We start from the raw sequence: 18,590 nt of genomic DNA on the forward strand, positions 1-18,590 counted from the left end.
AAAAACAGCATTAGTTGGATTCTCAGAGTTGTAAGGAAGATCAGATGCAGACTCTGTTGGTCTGCTAAGGTGTGATTTCAAGAATTATTTTGCATAAAATATTGCCCCATATTTTCTGACCTCACCCTGGTAGGCAGAAGGCAAGGCTCTTTCACATTAGTCTCCAAAATGGCCTCTGTTGCCCAGGAAGCACTGCCAGGAGGGAGCCACGAGGCAAGGTGTGCAGGCAGGACCCTGGGGCAGTGTGGGGAGGCTGGAGGCTAAAGTGAGAGGAAGGCAGGGGTCTGAGTATCTGAGGATCTAGAGGAAAGCAGAGAGCCATGAATATATAAGAATAAGAGAATATAGTTGCTAAAAGGGTGAGAATTTGGAGATGGATTCTGCCAACTCCACAGTGTTCAGGAGGAAGGAAAAATGTGAAAAGGGAGGTTTGCATCAGATTGTATCCATAGGCTAACAACTCCATGGGCCCACGGAACCTGTAAGGTGGATCACCACAGAGTATTATGGCAGGGACTAAGTAGTAGCTTCAGTAAGGATCCTGAGGTCTTTTTATTTTTAAAGTTAACTTTTTGAGATATTTGTACAATTCAGCTGTATGAAACAACACAGAAAGATCGCACATACTTCTTCAGTTTTCTTCAATGTAGAAACTTGCAACACTGAAGTGTCAGATTTCACAATGTCATAGTGACACGGATGCGATGACCATCCCCACTGCTAGAGTCTCCACTGATGTAACTGACTCGGAACATTCCATCTCTACAAGGGCCCCCACGTTACCTTACCTCCTCTCTCCTTCCCACGCCTGTAACCCAAAAATTCATTCTCTATTCCTGTAACTTTGCCACGTCAAATACGACACATAAATGGAATCATACAGTATTACCTTTTAGAACTAAATTTCTTCACTGATCACATTTCCCTGGAAGTCTACCAAGTTATTGTATGTGTCAACAGTTCCTACCTATTTTGTCCTGAGGACTCTGCTAGAAAAATGGGCATATAATCTAATCATTTATCCATTACTAAACATTTTAGTTGTATTCAGTTTTTCACCACATGACTAAAGCTGCTATGGACATTTATCACAGTTTTTTCATGTGGCGTAAGTTTTTATTTCTCAGAGATAAATGCTCAAGATGACAATTACTGGGTATTATGGTAGCTACATACTAACTTACTTCTCATATTTATTTATTTTTTAAACCAGGGTGCTCTACCACTGAGCTACAGGGTCTCATGATAAAAAGTGGAGTGGCTCTCTTGCCTTTGCTTCAGGGTAGCTGGACTTACACATGTGCCACTGAGCTACAGGGTCTCATGATAAAAAGTGGAGTGACTCTCTTGCCTTTGCTTCCAGGGTAGCTGGACTTACACATGTGCCACTGAGCTACAGGGTCTCATGATAAAAAGTGGAGTGACTCTCTTGCCTTTGCTTCCAGGGTAGCTGGACTTACACATGTGCCACTGTGCCTTCCTGCTCTATTCAGTCTATACGTACAATTTGTCAATGGACCTTTATTTTATTTATTGATACTGAGAATCAAACCCTGTGCCTCACACATTCTAGGCAAGTGCTCTGCCACTGAGCCACAATCACACCCCTTCTATTCATTTTTTTTTAAAAAAAACCCATCAAACTGTTCTCTAGAGTAACTGTACCATTTCATATTTCCACCTTGGGGGAATAAACTAGCTTTTAGTTTTCTCTAAACTTTGGTAAAATATATACATCACATATGCAATGTGTTGATGTAAGAGAAACTGAGCTTAAAGATTCTGAACAGAGGCAACCGTCCAGGGTAAAGTCAGAGGAGCTAACCCAGCTGCAGCAGAGCTAAAGTGTTTATGCTGAGACTGGACAAAGAACAAAGAGGTTCCATCAGATGAAGCCAACACAGGACCTGAGAGGTGGTGAAGCAGTGGAGGGAAGGGCCCTCCCCTGAAGTGCAGGCAAAGTGCAGTGCATCTTGTCTCAAGTGCAAAATGGTCAATAACAGCTCCTCTCGGTTCAGACTGCAAAGTTCCATGTGGACTTCTCCCCATTCTAGTGATGGTCTCCTTTGACTTTTGTCCATGTCATTCCTGGAAGATCCCCCATCCTTCCTGCAAGACTTCTACATCCACTCTTACTACTGACTCAAGCCCTAGCTCAGGAGTCCTTTTGCCTTGAACTCTAACAGCATCTTGTTGGGGCCTTTCTCCTGGAACATTCCCCTTCCTCATTTGTATCACCAATGCCTGTGCCTGCAGAGCATCCTCTCATGGGATGCCAAGGTCCTTGGCAGAAGAGCCTGGGTAAATGTATCCAATCCCCTCACAGTGCAAGGTACAGTGCCCTAGGTATAGTAGCTGCATTCCCTAAATAGAAGATCAGATATCATATGCACAGTGGGTTTTTCCTCCATGGTGTCTGGTTATGGTATGATGGAGGGGATGGGGGGCCAAAAGAGTGACTGGGAGATTGTGGTGGCAAGACCTGGGTGCAGCACACCATGTTTCTAAGTAGGAAGATAGACACCCTTTCCTGCCTGGTAATCAGGGCAGGGGACAATAACAGAGGGCAAATGTTCTTTCTAGGTCAGAAGAATAGATAATCTTACTTCACTCAGAACTTGACCCCTATGAAGGTTAATTTCATGTATCAACTAGATAGGTTAAAGAATATACCCCAACAAATATCTAGTTAATAGATATAACAACATTTTTTGGGGGGTGTGTGTCTGTGAAGGTATTTCTGGAAGAAATTAGCATTTAACCTATAGATTAAGTAAAGGAGATGGGCATCATCTAATCCCTTTAGGGTCTAATAGAATAAAAAAAGTAGAACACTGATCTGTCCTGAGCTCTCCAGTTCTCAGGCCTCTGAACTACACTATTCACTTCCCTGGGTCTCCGGCTTGCAGAGGGAAGGTGGGAATTCTCAGCTTCTATAATCACAGGAGCCAATCCATCATAAGTCCTGTTTTTCCTTTTTTATTTATTTTTTTTTAAATTGCCGTGCTAGGGATTGAACCCAGGGCCCTGTGCATGTTGGGCAAGTGCTTATCACTGAGCTGTGTCCTCAGACCCGAATAACCCCCTTTCTACATATCTAATTATATTCCTACTCTGTTCCTCTTGAGTACCCTAACTAACACAATCCTCCAAAAGGTTCAGCCTTAGAGACTTAAAATCCAGTCTCTGGCTGCCCTTTTAGACCCTTGTTTCCATGCTCCACTCAATTAATATTTAGGACTGTCTTTCCTAAATCCATTTTTAGAACCTGCTTTAAATGTTCTTACAATTAAATCCATTTTTCACTTGACATTTTAAAAAGTGGTTCCTTTCTTCCACTTTGCAAATAATCAAAACACCTACTTAAAAAAAAGTACCAAACTTAAGTATGCCTCTAATTTTAAATGTTAACAAGTACATATTACCCACAGCCATAATCTAAGGCACGCTGATTGTGAATACACGTGACCATTTTTAATGTCACCAACCCTTTCATCTTCCACTTCTAATGTGAATCCTAAGGTTAGCCTAGAGCAGTTCAGTTTCCACAACACCCACATAGGGCAGCCTCTTGGCCCCAATCTACCAGGAGTGCTGCTGAACCACCTCTTTGGGCAAGGCCACGCCACACAATCTTGGGACCAGAGCTTTCCAGGACAAGATGTGCCATTAATCCTAGGCACTGGCCAACTGAAAGAGGAACACTGGTCACCTGTGGTCACTCCCAGGGGATTTAGCCTGAGGCATCAAATACCAGTGATTATAGCACAAAAAAGTTATGCTGAAATTTGTCCCCCATGACAAATTCTGATGACATACACGCTACATACTGTGAAACTGTCAAGTAAGAGGGGCAAGGTGATGAAGAAGGTATATAAATACCAAGGTCAAACTAATTAACTTCCAATGATGAGGATCCCCATAGCCTGCTTTGTTTTTCATGGTTTTAGCTACCTGTGGTCAACCTCAATCTGAAAATATTAAATAGGAAATTTCAGAAATAAGCAATTCATTAGTTTTCATCTATGCACTGCTCTAAATAGAGAATGAACTCTTGTGCTGTGCCACTCTATTCTGCTCAGTATGTGAAACATCCTATTTTCTGGTGTATCCACATTGTATTTGCCACCCACCTGCCAGCCATTCGGTGGCCATCTCAATGACCAACTGTTCTGATAAGGCAGTGTGTGTGTTTAAGAAACTCTTACCTTATTTAATAATGGTCCCAGGGCCTAAGAGTAGAGATGAATTAAATTTAGATATGCCAAAGAGAAGCAATAAAGCATTTCCTTTAAGAGAAAGGTGATGGTCCTTGAATAAGAAAAAACTAATCATAAGCTAAAATTGCAAAAAAGGAAAAAAAAAACTTTGAGCTATTTTTGTAGTTGCATCTCTAACTGCAAAATTACAGCCATAAGTGTTCTGTTAAGAGAAAAGGTGTTTCAGGAATCCTCTGGTGATCTTGGAATGTACCCACGGCAGACAAGGAAGGACAACTGTATCTATGCTTGGAATTGCCCAAAATATTCCCAGCAAAGGCAGCAAAATGAGAAAAATGACCACTTACCCAACATGTTCAATGTCCCAATTGTATTGGTCTTCAGTGTCTTGATAGGGTTATACATATAATTTGGAGGGGAGGCTGGGGACGCCAGATGGTATATTTGGTCAACTGAAGGAGAAAAAGGGAAGCATGTTATTTCCAAGTAAAACACTTTAGAAAGTTTCAAACTTCTATTGTTTACACTGTGAATTAAAGGTGTTAGTGTATCTTTCACTGAAATTCTAGTTGTTAGCACATTATTCTTTGTAGAAACTAATTTACATCTGTAATTAGAAGAACTTTGAACAAAAATAGAAAGTCTAGTTATCTGGAAAAAACCTCTGTGCAGGGCCAGTAAGTGGAGTCTGCTCTCCTCTGACTGAAGTCTGATGACGGAGTTGAAAATTTTCTGAGATTTGTGATTCAGATATAGCAATCATATCAGAAGGAAGACTGATTTTTAGACACAGAATTAAACATGTATATCTAAAATGAACGTTTTTAGCTTGTGGAGCAAATTTAATGCAAAACTAGGGAAGAAAATTGCATCCTATACATGTAAAACTAGACCCCGAGATGACAGGTGAATAGGGTGATTCTTAAGCTCTGTAAGGAAACACCCATCGCTCACAGCGAAGCTGAGAATGGAATCAGAAAGCCCAACTGCAGCAACCAATCATTCTGTGCACACGGGTTCATCCTGGAGAAGAGGCTCACAGGGAATACCTCTACCCTGACACACCAGCTCCTCTCCATGGATTCCGGCCCACCTCCTGACCAGGGGACCACTGTTCACTCCCATACCTGACCCTGGCTGAGTGCTACGGTTTGATGGTGTGCTGGAGGCTTGGTTCCCAGTATGGCAGGGTCGGGAAGGGGTGGATCCCTTTAGAGATGGGGCCTCCTAGGGGGTTCCACAGACTGTTCGCGGAAGAGATTAACGTGAACTAATGCATCTCTCGAGTTCCAGCTCTTGTGGGCTATATTAACACTCAAGAGAGAGAACTGTTATAAAAGAGTGGGCCTGGCCACTCCCTACTCTCTTGCTTCCTGTCTGGCATGTGATTTCTTCTTCCTCTTCTCTCTCTCATCCTTGAATGTGCTACTGTTAATGCCATAGTTTTGGACCTTCAGAACTGTTAGCTAAATAAACCTCTTTTTATTGTGCATTATCCTGCCTAAGGTAATGTTACAGTAATACAAAACACACTCGCAGAGCTACCAATGGGGCCATGTTTGATAACACTCTGATATAGGAATTGCAAGTGGGTAGATTCTGGAACTTTTTGTGTGTGTTTGTACTGTGTGTGTGTGTGTGTGTGTGTGTGTGTTCAAACACACGTATTTAAAGCAAAGTTCAAAAAATATCAACCTAATTTAAAAACAGAACTAACGCTTGATAAAACAATAATCTTTTTTTCAAGAGAACTAAGAAAACACAAAACCTTTAAAAATGGTTGAGCATCTGCCTATATGCAAATTCTTGAAAGGATGTGTCCAAATGACAGGAAAATCTTATCATTCTCACGCCCACAAATCATTCTAACCTGATAAATTGCTAAAAATAAAAAGCAAGCAAAAAAAAAAAAAATCTATTACATGAACTGGAAATAAACAAGTATTTTAGAATCGAGTCTCATAAAATTCCTTAACCCAGAGGCCCTCGTCTTCTCCAGCTTACAGAAAGGACCAGCACGTCCTGTGTGGTGCAGTTTGGATCTGGAATGTCCCCCAAAGGTCCTGTGGCAAAGGCTTGGTCCTCGGCTTAGCATTAGTGGAAGGAATGCAACCTAAGAGGTGGGGACTTGTGGGAGGTTTTAAGGTCACTGAGGTGTGCCCTTGAAGGGGATAATGGGACTCCAGCCCTCCCTCCCACCTTTCCCCTTCACTGTATGGGGTGAGAAGTTCTGTTCCACCAGGCACACTTACCTTGTGCTGCCTCACCACAAACCCAAAGCCATAGGCAAATTGAATGTGGACAGAAACCTTTAAAATTATAAACCACAATAAATCTTTCTTCTTTATAAGTTGATTACCTCAGGTATCTGTCACAGTGACAGGAAGGTGACTAACATACTGCATAGTTCCTGTGTATGTGCTTAAAGATCCTGGGGCTGTAGGTGTAAGTGGCAGGTGCTTAACCCCAGATATGGGCACTGAGGCTTTCCCTAAAACATGTCCTCAATACTCACGGTCACTCTAGGGCAGGACCAGGTCGTCCAAAACGGAATGTGTCAAACACGTTCAGAGCCAGAGCTGAGAGTGACCCCAGGGCACGCGGAGGTGGGCCAAGAACTGGATCTTGGCACCCACCTCACAAGCCACTGGCATTTCTGCTCTCACACAGGCCACCCCGTGTTCCTCAAGGATAGTGTAAGCCAGTGTGCGTGGGTGGTGAGCTCACAGAGCAAGTTGCTCAGCACCATCTTTACTCCCGTGGAGACAACATCTGTAGGGAAAGACAGAAACTGCACTAAAAATGAAGAGGGGAAAGCCAGCCTTGATAGGGCTGAGGCTATGACAGTTCAGCAGTAGAGCACATGACGACCACGTGCAGGCCCTGGGTTTGATCCCAACACCACCACACAACACGACTCACAAAATCAGATAAAGACATTTCATCTTAAAATCAAAATGCCTTAAGAGCCAGGATACTTCCTTGACACCAAACAGAAACCATCAACCTGTACTTTCTCTCCCCTCATGGCTCCAGGCCAGGCTTTCTTCTTCAAGGCTAACTCAGACCTCAGTTTCTGGGAAGCCTCCCGCAGCCCTATTAGAAAGCACCCTCTTGCTGCCTGGGGGCTATAAGGCTGGCTCACAATGGCTTCAGGCCACTTCAAGTGTAGTACTGAGGGCGCTGAATCTACTAAGCGAACTATCATCAGAACGCTGCTTCAAATACAGGATGTGTGCAGTGAGTGTTACCTGAGGTCAGATTCTTTTATTTTCCTGAATTTTTTAATGCGATTTCCAGGTATCAGTCTCCCCAGGACATGATGGGCATTATTACTTTTTCAGTTCTCAACAGGAATGCTGGTCAAGATTCCTGTTCATGCAGTTAATTGAAAAGCAAATCAGAACAGCTTTTCAGGAAAACACAGGCTCTATGTGTCTAGTGGAAGCCTGAACAGGGCTCCGACTAGGTATATGAAGATGATGATGAAGGGGACATACAAGTGTGTACTGGCGGCTCTCTGAAGAATGGTTTATGATGGCCCCAAGTTGCAAAGAACCTAAAGACTCAATAACAAGAAATAATAAAGTTGTTGTATATTTACACAATGGAGGCTTTTCAATAAATAACATTGAGGGGAAAAAATGTATGTTTGTCAAGAGATCCAGAATAGCCACACAACAGAATGCTGAGCAGCTGACTATGAAAAGATCACCAGGATACAGTGTGAGAAGAAAACGAGGCGCAGGGCGCTATGTGACGGGCTGCTGTCTCTCTAAGGGAGATGTACGAGTACCTATCTGTATTAGCTAGGTCACACATACACACTTAAGATTCTCTCCCATCTCAATCTTTATCAAATGCTAAATGAAAAACCTGATTCTCTTATTTAGGTCAAAGTACTTTTTAATTTCTATTGAGACTTCTTCTTCGACCCAAGTGTCACATACAAGTATGTCGTTCAAGTATTCTGTGGTTCTGCAGCGGTCTTCTGCTATTGATCTCTGGTGTGAGCTTACTGTGGCTTGACAGTATACTCTATCTGGCTTCCATGCTTTCAGGTTTGTTGAGGTGCTTTGGGACCCAGAACGCGGTCAGTTTTGTAGAGTGCTCCTTGTGAGCTTGAGAAGCTGCGCTCAGCTGCTGCCGAATGAAGCAGGCATGTGGGGAGAGAAGAAGCGACGGTGTGGGGCTACTGCAGGACAGGGAGGGAATCATCAAGATGTGGAAGAACCTGGGCCAAGGCTGGGAACCTTGGAAGGAGGAAGTGAAAAACAGGCTTTAACTAGGAGGGGGAAATGTCTTGTGCCTCAAGATACACGTCGACTGACGGACTTGATATTCTGAGCACAGGACAAAACATTCATCACTGATCATGATTCCACCAGTGCAGGAGCATGCATGTGTGTATGATGTGTTCTATGCTCAATTTATGGGCAGCAGTGGTGGAAATGGCCTAGAGTGGCTTTGGGGGTCAAATCTTACAGTTAAAGCACATACTTACTAACAAAATTTATACCATTTCTCAGTAATACTAAAATTATCTAATCAACTGCTTCATACTATTATAAATGTTATTGCCAAGTGCAGAACATAAAGAGTAATAATAAGAAAAATAGTTATCCTTTGGGGAGCAGTATCTGTGGGCCAGGTGCAGCGCTGAGACCCTGGGGCTGTGTTTACTACTGTCTCAACAAATTTAGAGGCTTAAAAACTACCCAGCTATGAGGTCAGAGGTCAGCACATGTGCCTCGGTCAGTTCTGGTCAGTTCTGGTCAGTTCTCGGCTCTGCTCTCTGGGGCTGTGTTCTTTTCTTCAGAGGGTGATTCAGGGTAGCCTTGAGGCTGTGGATGGAGGTCCCTCCTGCTGGCCAAGAGTTGCTCTCAGGGCTGTGCCTCTCCCACACAGATCTCATGGTTTCCATTCTGCTGGGACTCCCCAGGGCCTCTCTTCCACAGAATATATCTGCCTCTTCTCCTTCTTCTGATGCTTTTTAAGTGTTTATATTGATTATAAGGGGCCCTCCCAGATAATCCAGCATAGTCTCCATTTTATAACAAGTGGTTCTTCAGTGTTACTCAGAGTCCTTTACAGCAGTCTCCAGCTGGATCTCCGAGTGATTCCTGGAAGAAGGCACCTTTAGAACTGTGCCTGGCAGAGCCCTGTCACATGTAACACCCAGCTGACCCTTAGCACTTCATGAGTAAGTTCGGGGGCAGAAGGTGGAATGTCTGACCCATGTTATCCCAAATTTGGTTCACTCTACAAAAACCAAAGCCCAGTCCAAAAGTCAAACCAAAGCAGATTCAATAATTAAATGTTTAAAACAAGGTAAAAACCAATCAACCAAAAAACCTCACCAAGGCTATTTTTAAAAGATTAAACGTTCACCTAATCTTGAAATGGTTACAACATGAAATAAACAGAAAAAATAGCAAAGGGGAAATGAACAGATGAGAGTATATTAAAATTACAAAGTTTTGATGAAACAAAAAGGCCAAAAAGCCAGACTGGGGGAAGATGATAAATATAGCCGAATGCTTAACATATAATACTTAGTGCTAATAATGTCAAAGTAAGATGGACACCGCTTCAAAATGAAGACATGGAAATATTTGGTACAACTCGTTTTTTTTTTTTTTTTTTTGGTAGTTGTAGATGGACAACATGCCTTTATTTTATTTTTATGTGGTGTTGAGGATTGAACCCAATGCCTCACATGTGCAAGGCAAGCGCTCTGCCACTGAGCTACAACCCCAGCCCAACAACTTGCTTTTTGATATTTACTGAGGAGCAACAAATGTATTTATAACAAAACCCTGCAGAATGTTAAATAAGATTAAATAAACTTTGGGGCAGTACTCCTCAGTGATTACACTGGCTGCTCAAGACAGTCTGCTGGACATGGGAAATCCCACAGCGTGGCAACACTGGGGAAGGCAGAATGCTGCACCCTACACGCAGTGGGGGTGGGGTGTGGGTAACTATAGAAGCCCTGGAGTCACAGAACCAGGATGAATTTTGGGTCTGTCACTAATAACCCCATGGCTTTGGGCAGGTTCCAGTCCAATTCCAGTCTTATACCATTCAGTTCACAGGGCTGCCATCAGATGCAAACGAGAATACCTTAAGTCTGTGAGCTCAGAGGCTCCTACAGCAAGACCTCGTGATGGCTCACCTCAGCACACCTTAGGGAATTTTAGAGGAAGGAGACCTTTCAAAGTGCACCTAAGGCCCCTGAATTAGCTTCTTAAGGTTGCTTTAACCAAAGAACCACAAAAATTAAAACGTATTTTTTGGTACAGCTCTAGACATTGGAAGTCTGGCAACACAGCAGTGGTGAGGCCATACTTCCTCCAAAGGCTCTAGGTGAAGCCTTCCCTACCTCTTCCATGTACTCTTTGGCCTGGGGCTGCATAACTATACTCTCTCATTCTTTTTTTTTTTTTTTTAAAAGAGAGTGAGAGAGGGAGAGAGAGAGAGAGAATTTTAATATTTATTTTTTAGTTATCGACGGACACAACATCTTTGTTTTGTATGTGGTGCTGAGGATCGAACCCGGGCCGCACGCATGCCAGGCGAGCGCCCTACCGCTTGAGCCACATCCCCAGCCCCTATACTCTCTCATTCTTCACACCACCTTCTCCTTTTCTCCTTGTGTGTCTGAGTTTTCTCCAAGTCTTTTATAAGGACACTTGCCATTTGAAGTATGGTCTATTCAGGTAATCTACATTAGATTCAAAGGAAATCCTTAATATATCAGTTTTCCACAGAGGGTATATTCACAGGTTCTGGGGGTTAATATGTGGATGAATCATTTTGAAGTCACTATATTACCTATTATTGGCCCAAACCATAATCCCATTAAAATGGCAAAGTTACTAAAGGGCTCTAAACACTAATAACTGAGATTTTATTATTAATTCAATATTTATATTAGTCAGCTCTCTATTATTATAATGAAATGCCTGAGGCAATTAACTTATAAAGAGGAAAGGTTTATTTTGGCTTATAGTTCTGGAGGTTTCAGCTGAAAATCAAGTGACTCCACAATTTTGGGCCTCTGGTAAGGGAACACATCATGGCAGGAATTTGTAGTGAAGCAGAATCAATTATACCACAAGCCAGGAAGGAAAGGAAAAGAGAAAAGTTGGGGTCCCACAACACCCTTAAAAGGCATGTCCCCCAATATCCTAAGGATCCCCGTAAGGCCCTAACAACTCCCAATAACACAACCCCAGGGACTAAGCTTTCAATACACAGACTCTTGGGGGACATTCAAGATTCAAACTTATAGCAGTATTCTACATCACGACTTTCTACAGGAAGCTAGAAGTAATCAGACGCGAGTAGCTCAGGAATCTGACTTGTTAGGCAATAGGGAGGCGACCTTAGTCTACTCAGTCACTATCACGAAGTATCATAAACCGGTGGCTTACACACAGCAGCGATTCCTGTCTCCCAGTCCAAGATCAAGGTGCTGGCGAACTACCTGGTGAACACTCACTTCCTATTTCACAGATGGCAGCTTCTCACTGTGTCCACCCTTGGTACAAGGGTCAGGAGCTCTCTGGGCTTCCTCTACAAGGACACTAATCCCAGTCACACGGGGCTCCATGCTCATGCCCTGATCACCTCCCAAAGATGCCAACTCCTAATGCCATCACCTGGGGGTTAAGATTTCAACATATGGACCTGGGATATATGCGCTCAGACCATAACAGATGTACATTACACAGACATTACTCACCAAATCCAAGAGGTTCAAAACCAGAGGAGGCCACGTGACAGAGGAGACAGACATTCACACTGTAAAACCATTCTTTACCACAGGAACAAGGATGCTGCCTTGTGCACATTGAGACCATTTCAAAAACAAAACATAACACCACCATGTGGCCAAATCAGGCAAACCCATGGGGATCTGGCTGCTCTGGCGATAATGGCTGCCAAACTTTCAATGATGCTGACGTGTAGTTTTCTCTCACCTTCTATGTAGAGGGGCTCCACCACATCATGGTTAATCAGCTCGAAGTTCTCATGGCCAATCCAGTGTTCCACATTTCTCTTTCTGCCTGTGAAGAAGTTGTCCACCACGGTCACCTCATGGCCATCCATCATGAGTTTGTCAGTTAGATGGGAGCCCACGAACCCTGCACCTCCGGTAATCTGTATTGGGACACAGCGTGTGAAATACCCCCAGAGAAAGGCACATAAGAACACTGTGATGACTGACATCATGGAGGCACATCTTTGGTGCGGCCCCAACTTAAAAGTTTTTAAGATGAGGGAAGAGGGGCTGGGGTTGTGGCTCAGTGGTAGAGCGCTTGCCTCGCACATATGAGGCACTAGGTTCGATCCTCAGCACCACATAAAAAATAAACAAAATAAAGTTATTGTGTTCAACTACAACTTAAAAAAGCAAAAAAAAAAAAAAAAAAAGAAAAAAAAAAAAAGGGAAGAAGAGAAAAAAGTTTTTAAGGCAGGATCTCTACACTCACTCCAAAACAAAGAAATGAAACTATCTGTGAATTGCCAAGAAGCATAAAATGTTGAACTACCACTCAGTGAATGATACAGAAAAATCACAGTTACATGTTTCAAAATGTCTTCATAAGAATCTTTTTACATTAAATGTTTCTTGTTTTACAACAGATGAGATGACTAACATCCCTTACAGTTGGCCCTCCGTATCTGGGTACCACGTCCACCCATCTAACTGACCATGGACTGAAAGTCTAGGTAGGCCTGTGATAGTCATGTCCATACTAGACATTCACGGACTTTTTGTTGTTGTCATTAATTCCTAAACAATACAGTACAACTACTCATACAGCATTTACAGTGGACTTGGATAAGTAATGCAGAGTTGAGTTAAAGTACATAGAAGGATGTAAAGAGGTTCTATTGAATACTAAGCTGTTTATATAAGTGACTTGAGTACTCTCAAGATCCCTTTATCCTCAGGGAGTCTAGAACCAATTCCCTAGGGATAATAGGGACAAGTACATCTGGTTCCAATACTGCAACTGAAAAGAGTGATCAGCAAAATGTAAAAAAAAAAAAAAAAAAAAATCGTATTCACATTGGACTAAGCATGTCAAGAAAAATGTCATCTTCCAAACTGTGAGAGCAGGTGACAGACACTATTTGAGAACCAAAGGTAAAAGTGAAGTCTCCCTGTTGGGCCGATGTCTGAGGGAGAACACATCACTGCACAGTGCCAACTAACAGCCCAGAGCAAAATGGCAGCCATGAGGCCTCAGGACGGGAGCTGAGCAACAACGTGTCCCAGACCTGGAACCATCACAAATGCCAATTTTGTTTGAAAAAAGTTCTTAAAATAAATGGGAAGATTTTATTCAAACTGAACTGTGTAGCTGGAGGTGACCAGAGAGAGAAGGGCTTCCTCTCCCAGAGGGATGGGAGAAGTACGAGTGCAGAGCACCATCTGGGGAAATCGACGTGCAGTTGAGCCACGTTCCTGTCATGTTCTGTCTAGATGCCACTTCATCATGATTCTAGTTCCCTTCACCTGCCTGCTTCAAGCTGCAAGAAACATGTCTCCTTACTTCAAGTTCAACTTACAAACATAAGTTCCTAGGTCTATAGTGTAAAACTTCTGTTTTCCAAGAATCACCTGTTCAACTGAAATCTCACAATGTGATGTTAGCCACAGGCGAGAGAAGGTACAGCCAAGCAAAGAAAGAAGATGGGTAGGAAGGGAGAATATTATGGTTCCTATCTGGAAGGTCCCCCTGCATGATCCCCAATGCAGCATGGTTTAGAAGTGGGGCTTTCAGGCAATGACTGGATCATGATAGCTCTGACCTTGCTAGTAGATTAATCCATTAGCTGGTTTAACCCACTGATTGATGAATGGTAGGTAAGACCGAGTTAAAGAAGTGAGTCACGGGGTGTGTGCCCTAGAAGGGTTTTACCTTCATTCCAGCTCCTTTCTCTCTCTGCTTCCTGGTTTCCATGAGCTGAGCCACTTTCTTCTGCCATGACTTTCTGTCACAATGTGTGGTCTCACCTCAGGCCCAGAGAAATGGAGTTGACCAATCATGTACTGAGAGCTCTGAAACTGTGAGCCAAAATAAGCTTTTCCTCTTTAAGTTGTTCCTGTCAGGTGTTTTGGGCACAGTGATATAAAACACCAGGAGGCAGTATTGGGCAGATTCCAAGGAGAACCAATTCCTAATCACTAACTAGATATTTCTATATGTTCTGATGAAAATACTGACAAAATGGTTTAAGACAGAATGGTTGATAAAGAAACTCTGATTTTCAATAGTTTTCAACTAGCTTGAGAGCATCATTTTCTGAACCCCCTTTGCTTTAGAGATAAGAAACTGATGATGCAGAGAAGTTTAATTTCTTATTAAGATCCTCAGATGATCAAGTCATGGCAAGATAGATCTATACTCTTCCTGATCACACGCTTTCTACGCTACCTGTCAATTTGTCTAGTTCATGCTTTTTTTTTTTAAACCTATAGCACCCCTGCTGCTATAGCTTGGCTATGTCATGTCCCCCAAGGGTCCATGTGGCAGAAACCTGGTCCCTGTGTGGTGATGCTGGGAAGTGATGGGACTTTTAGAGATAAAGGTTAGGCCACTAGGGATGCCCTTGGAATATATTAATATAGTTCTCATGGGATTCCAGTTAGCCCTCACAAGAGGTCTATCATAAAAGGTCAAGCCTGGCCTCTGCCTACTCTCTGGCTTCCTACCTGGTCTTATAATATCTTCTTCCTCACAGACAGCAGCCATGATGCCATCTGCCAGGAGGTCCTCACCAGGGGCCAAGAAACAGGGCGGTCCCATCTTGGATTCTCAGTATACAAAACTGAAAGTTTATGAAGTACGGATCTTCAGATACGTTACAGAAACACACTTACATTTTACTTATGTACCTGCATAATGACTATGAGAAAGAATTTTCTTGGAAAATATCTTATATTCAAATTTGCTATACCATTACTGTTTAACTCATGGGATGAGATTTCATTTCATTTTAACCTTATTCTGTACCTCTTTACAATATCTCTCTAGTTTTTAAATCAGAAAAAAAAAATAAAAAAAATTTAAAACTTAACCCTTTTAAAAAAATTACACGATTACACACACACAAACATATATTTATATATTTAGTTGTTGATGAATCTTTGTCTTATTCACTTATTCATATGCAGTGCTGAGAATCAAACCCAGTGCCTCACACATGTTGGGCAAGTGCTCTACCAGTGAGCCACAACCCCAGCCCCTTAACCCCTTTTAATGCAACTCTGTATAGTCATATGCAAGTGTTTCTGAAAGGAAGATATTCTGTGGCACCCTAACATTATCTCTGCATCCAAAATACCTGGCTGAAAGCCTGAGCTTGCAAAAACACAAATACAGTATATTAAATTACATGATTCCTCTAACATTTCATAAGTAATATACAAAATCCTTGGAAGCACCTTAGTCTTGATTAAAATGCACTAGAATTCTGTATTGTTTTAAAGTAACTTCTAACATGAATACTTAAGAATTTATGTAACAGATGAATAGTTATAGTTATAATTTTTTAATCCCTTAGGGAAGTGTTTCAAATGAAAGCAAAATGCAAGACTTCTTACATGGAAATAGATTAGAACTTTGACAGCTTTGCATGACTCTGAATATATGAGCTCATCTCAATGTGCTTATACTTCTTGTCCTTGTGAGTGCTAATAGGCAATTAAAATTGTCCAGTTCAAGGTCAGCATTTTATCTCAGGCTGCTCAGCAAATTAGCAAAGAAAATTATATTTCCAATAAATCTCTTCTTTGTTATAAGGCTTAAACAATTATTGAAAAGGTATATAAGTTTTTAACAACAATGCCAGACCTGGGCACCAATCAAAAGAGATGATATCTCATTAGACAGGGCAGATCACTGGCACTTTCCAAACAGAAAAGGCCAAGAATAATGGATTCTGGTCACCTTTGGTGATTTCATGGTGAGAGGCAGGAGAGATCCAAGTCCATCACTCCCACCCAGGACCCTGATTACAGAGTAGAGGTTCATTTCACTCCCAGTTCTGGCTCAGGGCTGCTCCCTGGGGACAGTTAGTCAGTACAAACAGAGTATGCCAAGGTTCTCCCAGAGGAATCGACTCTATTTGAAAGAGAAAATGGTGAAGTTTAAGCATAAGGGTGTTTAAAAAAACCCAAACAAACAATGGAGAAACAGGTAGGAGGATGAAGGTAGAAGTGGTTGCTCTGAGAATAAAAAGTCAAAGTCTTGCACAACTAGTTTAACACAGAGAACCAGAAAAAGAAATACTTAAGATCCCTCTGTAATCAGAACAAACCCCAAAGAATGGTCTAAAAATCTACCACTTTAAAGGGGTCAGAATTTCATTAAATCAAATAGTAGCATAATTTGTAACAGAGCACTTTTTTTGTTTTATTTATTTATTTTTTATTTGTTGTTCAAAACATTATATAGCTCTCGACATATCATATTTCATACATTTGATTCAAGTGCGTTATGAACTCCCATTTTTCCCCCGTATACAGACTGCAGAATCACATCGCTTACACATCCATGTTTTTACATACTGCCATACTAGAGTCTGTTGTATTCTGCTGTCTTTCCTATCCTCTATTATCCCTCCTCCCCTCCTATAACAGAGCACTTTTGAAAGAATAGTGCAATCTAGTCAGCAATCACTGGAACCTAACAGCTGAGTGTGATACCAAGAAATCAGGGAAAGAGACTGTCAGTGACAACCTGCTAGAGCCACCACCATCCCAGGAGGTGTGGACAAGAATACAGTCTCATGAGGAGCAAAAGGCAGAGAGATCATGATGCTGCATAGCGAAACAGACTTCACTAAAATAGAACAGCAAAGACACTAAACAAAAAAAGCAAAAAAAATAAAAAATAAAAACAAGCTGTGGAGAAGCAGGGGAATTGCACCTAGAAATGTAACCATATACTGCTTAAAATGTCCAATTTTTTACAAGAAATTACCAAACAGATAAAGAAGCAGGAATGTGTGACTCATACACAGAGAAACAACCAGGCAAAAAAACTTGCCTGTGTGAGGGCCCAGATGTCAGACATAACAAAGACTTCAAAGTGGCCATTGCAAATATGTGAAAAGAACTAATAGAAACCATGCTTAACGAAGTGAGGATATAAAATGAAACAAGTGAAAATTCTGGAGTTGAAAAGCAACAAGACTGAAAAGAAAAATTCAACAGAGGGATTCAATACCTGATCAAAATTGCCCAAAGAATCAGCAAATTTAAGACAGATTGAGAGGACTTCTGTAACCCACAGAATTAAAAAAAAAAAAAAGAAAGAAAGAAAGAAAGAAAGAAAAAGGAAATTAAATAGAGCTTCAGACAAAAAGGGGATACTGTTAAGTGCACTAACATGCATGCAAATGGAACATAAAAAAGGAGGAAGACAAGAACAGATAAAAATATTCACAGAAATAATTGATGAAATTTCCTGAGCTTTGATTGATGAACATTATCAGTCTAAATATTCAAGCTCAACTTTAAGTAGGATAAAGCCAAACAAAAATAATTACACATACATAAATCATACCAAAAGTGTTGAAAACCAAATATAAAGACAAAAATTTGAAAGCAGTTATACCAAATTTACTACAAAATTCATTTGTTTCAGAGGACTTCAGAATATAACATTGTTTGAAAATTTGGCAACTGCAGATGTGATCAGATAAGATAAGGTCATATGAGATTAGGGTGGAATCTTAATCCCACAAGAGAGGCACATAGGATCTATGTGATGATGGAGGCAGGGATTGGAGCGATGCCTCTCTACAAACCCAGGAGTGTTATGGACTGCTACAATACCAGAAGCTGGAGAAAGTCATGGAACAGAATGATTCTTCCTTTACAGCCTTCAGTCTCTACAAACCCAGGAGTGTTATGGACTGCTACAATACCAGAAGCTGGAGAAAGTCATGGAACAGAATGATTCTTCCTTTACAGCCTTCAGAGAGGGTATGGCTTTGCTACCACCTTGTTTTAAGACTTTGAACTTCCAGAAATGTGAGAGATTTAATTTTCATTTTTTTCAAAGCCATAGAGTTGGTATACGGCAAAAGAAAGACAGTGACTTATCAAATACAAGGAAGTCTCAATGTAGTTAATAGCTAACTTACTGCAAAAAACAATGGAGAATGCAGTAAATGACATATTTAAAGTGGGAAGGAGAAAAAAACTGATAGTAAAGAATTTTATATATGATCAAAAACAATTCTAAAAACAAAATGACATTGCCAGAGTAAACAAAAAGTGATAGAAATCATTGCTAGCAAACACACAAGAAATACTAACAAATGATCTTCAGGTAAGAC

General features: G+C 41.4%; 1 protein-coding gene across 1 annotated transcript in view; it reads right to left on the reverse strand.

Annotated features, from left to right (window-relative positions):
* Uxs1 (UDP-glucuronate decarboxylase 1) overlaps positions 1 to 18,590 on the reverse strand; it is a 96,989-nt gene that overhangs the window by 31,358 nt on the left and 47,041 nt on the right. The window contains exons 6-7 of the mRNA XM_076832727.2: positions 12,209 to 12,389; positions 4,568 to 4,672 (exon numbers count right to left, since the gene is read on the reverse strand). Coding sequence (XP_076688842.1) covers positions 4,568 to 4,672; positions 12,209 to 12,389 — 286 coding nt within the window. The remainder of the gene's footprint in view (positions 1 to 4,567; positions 4,673 to 12,208; positions 12,390 to 18,590) is intronic.

This window comes from Callospermophilus lateralis, chromosome 14 (assembly GCF_048772815.1).
Source record: "Callospermophilus lateralis isolate mCalLat2 chromosome 14, mCalLat2.hap1, whole genome shotgun sequence".
Classification (NCBI taxonomy): domain Eukaryota; kingdom Metazoa; phylum Chordata; class Mammalia; order Rodentia; family Sciuridae; genus Callospermophilus; species Callospermophilus lateralis.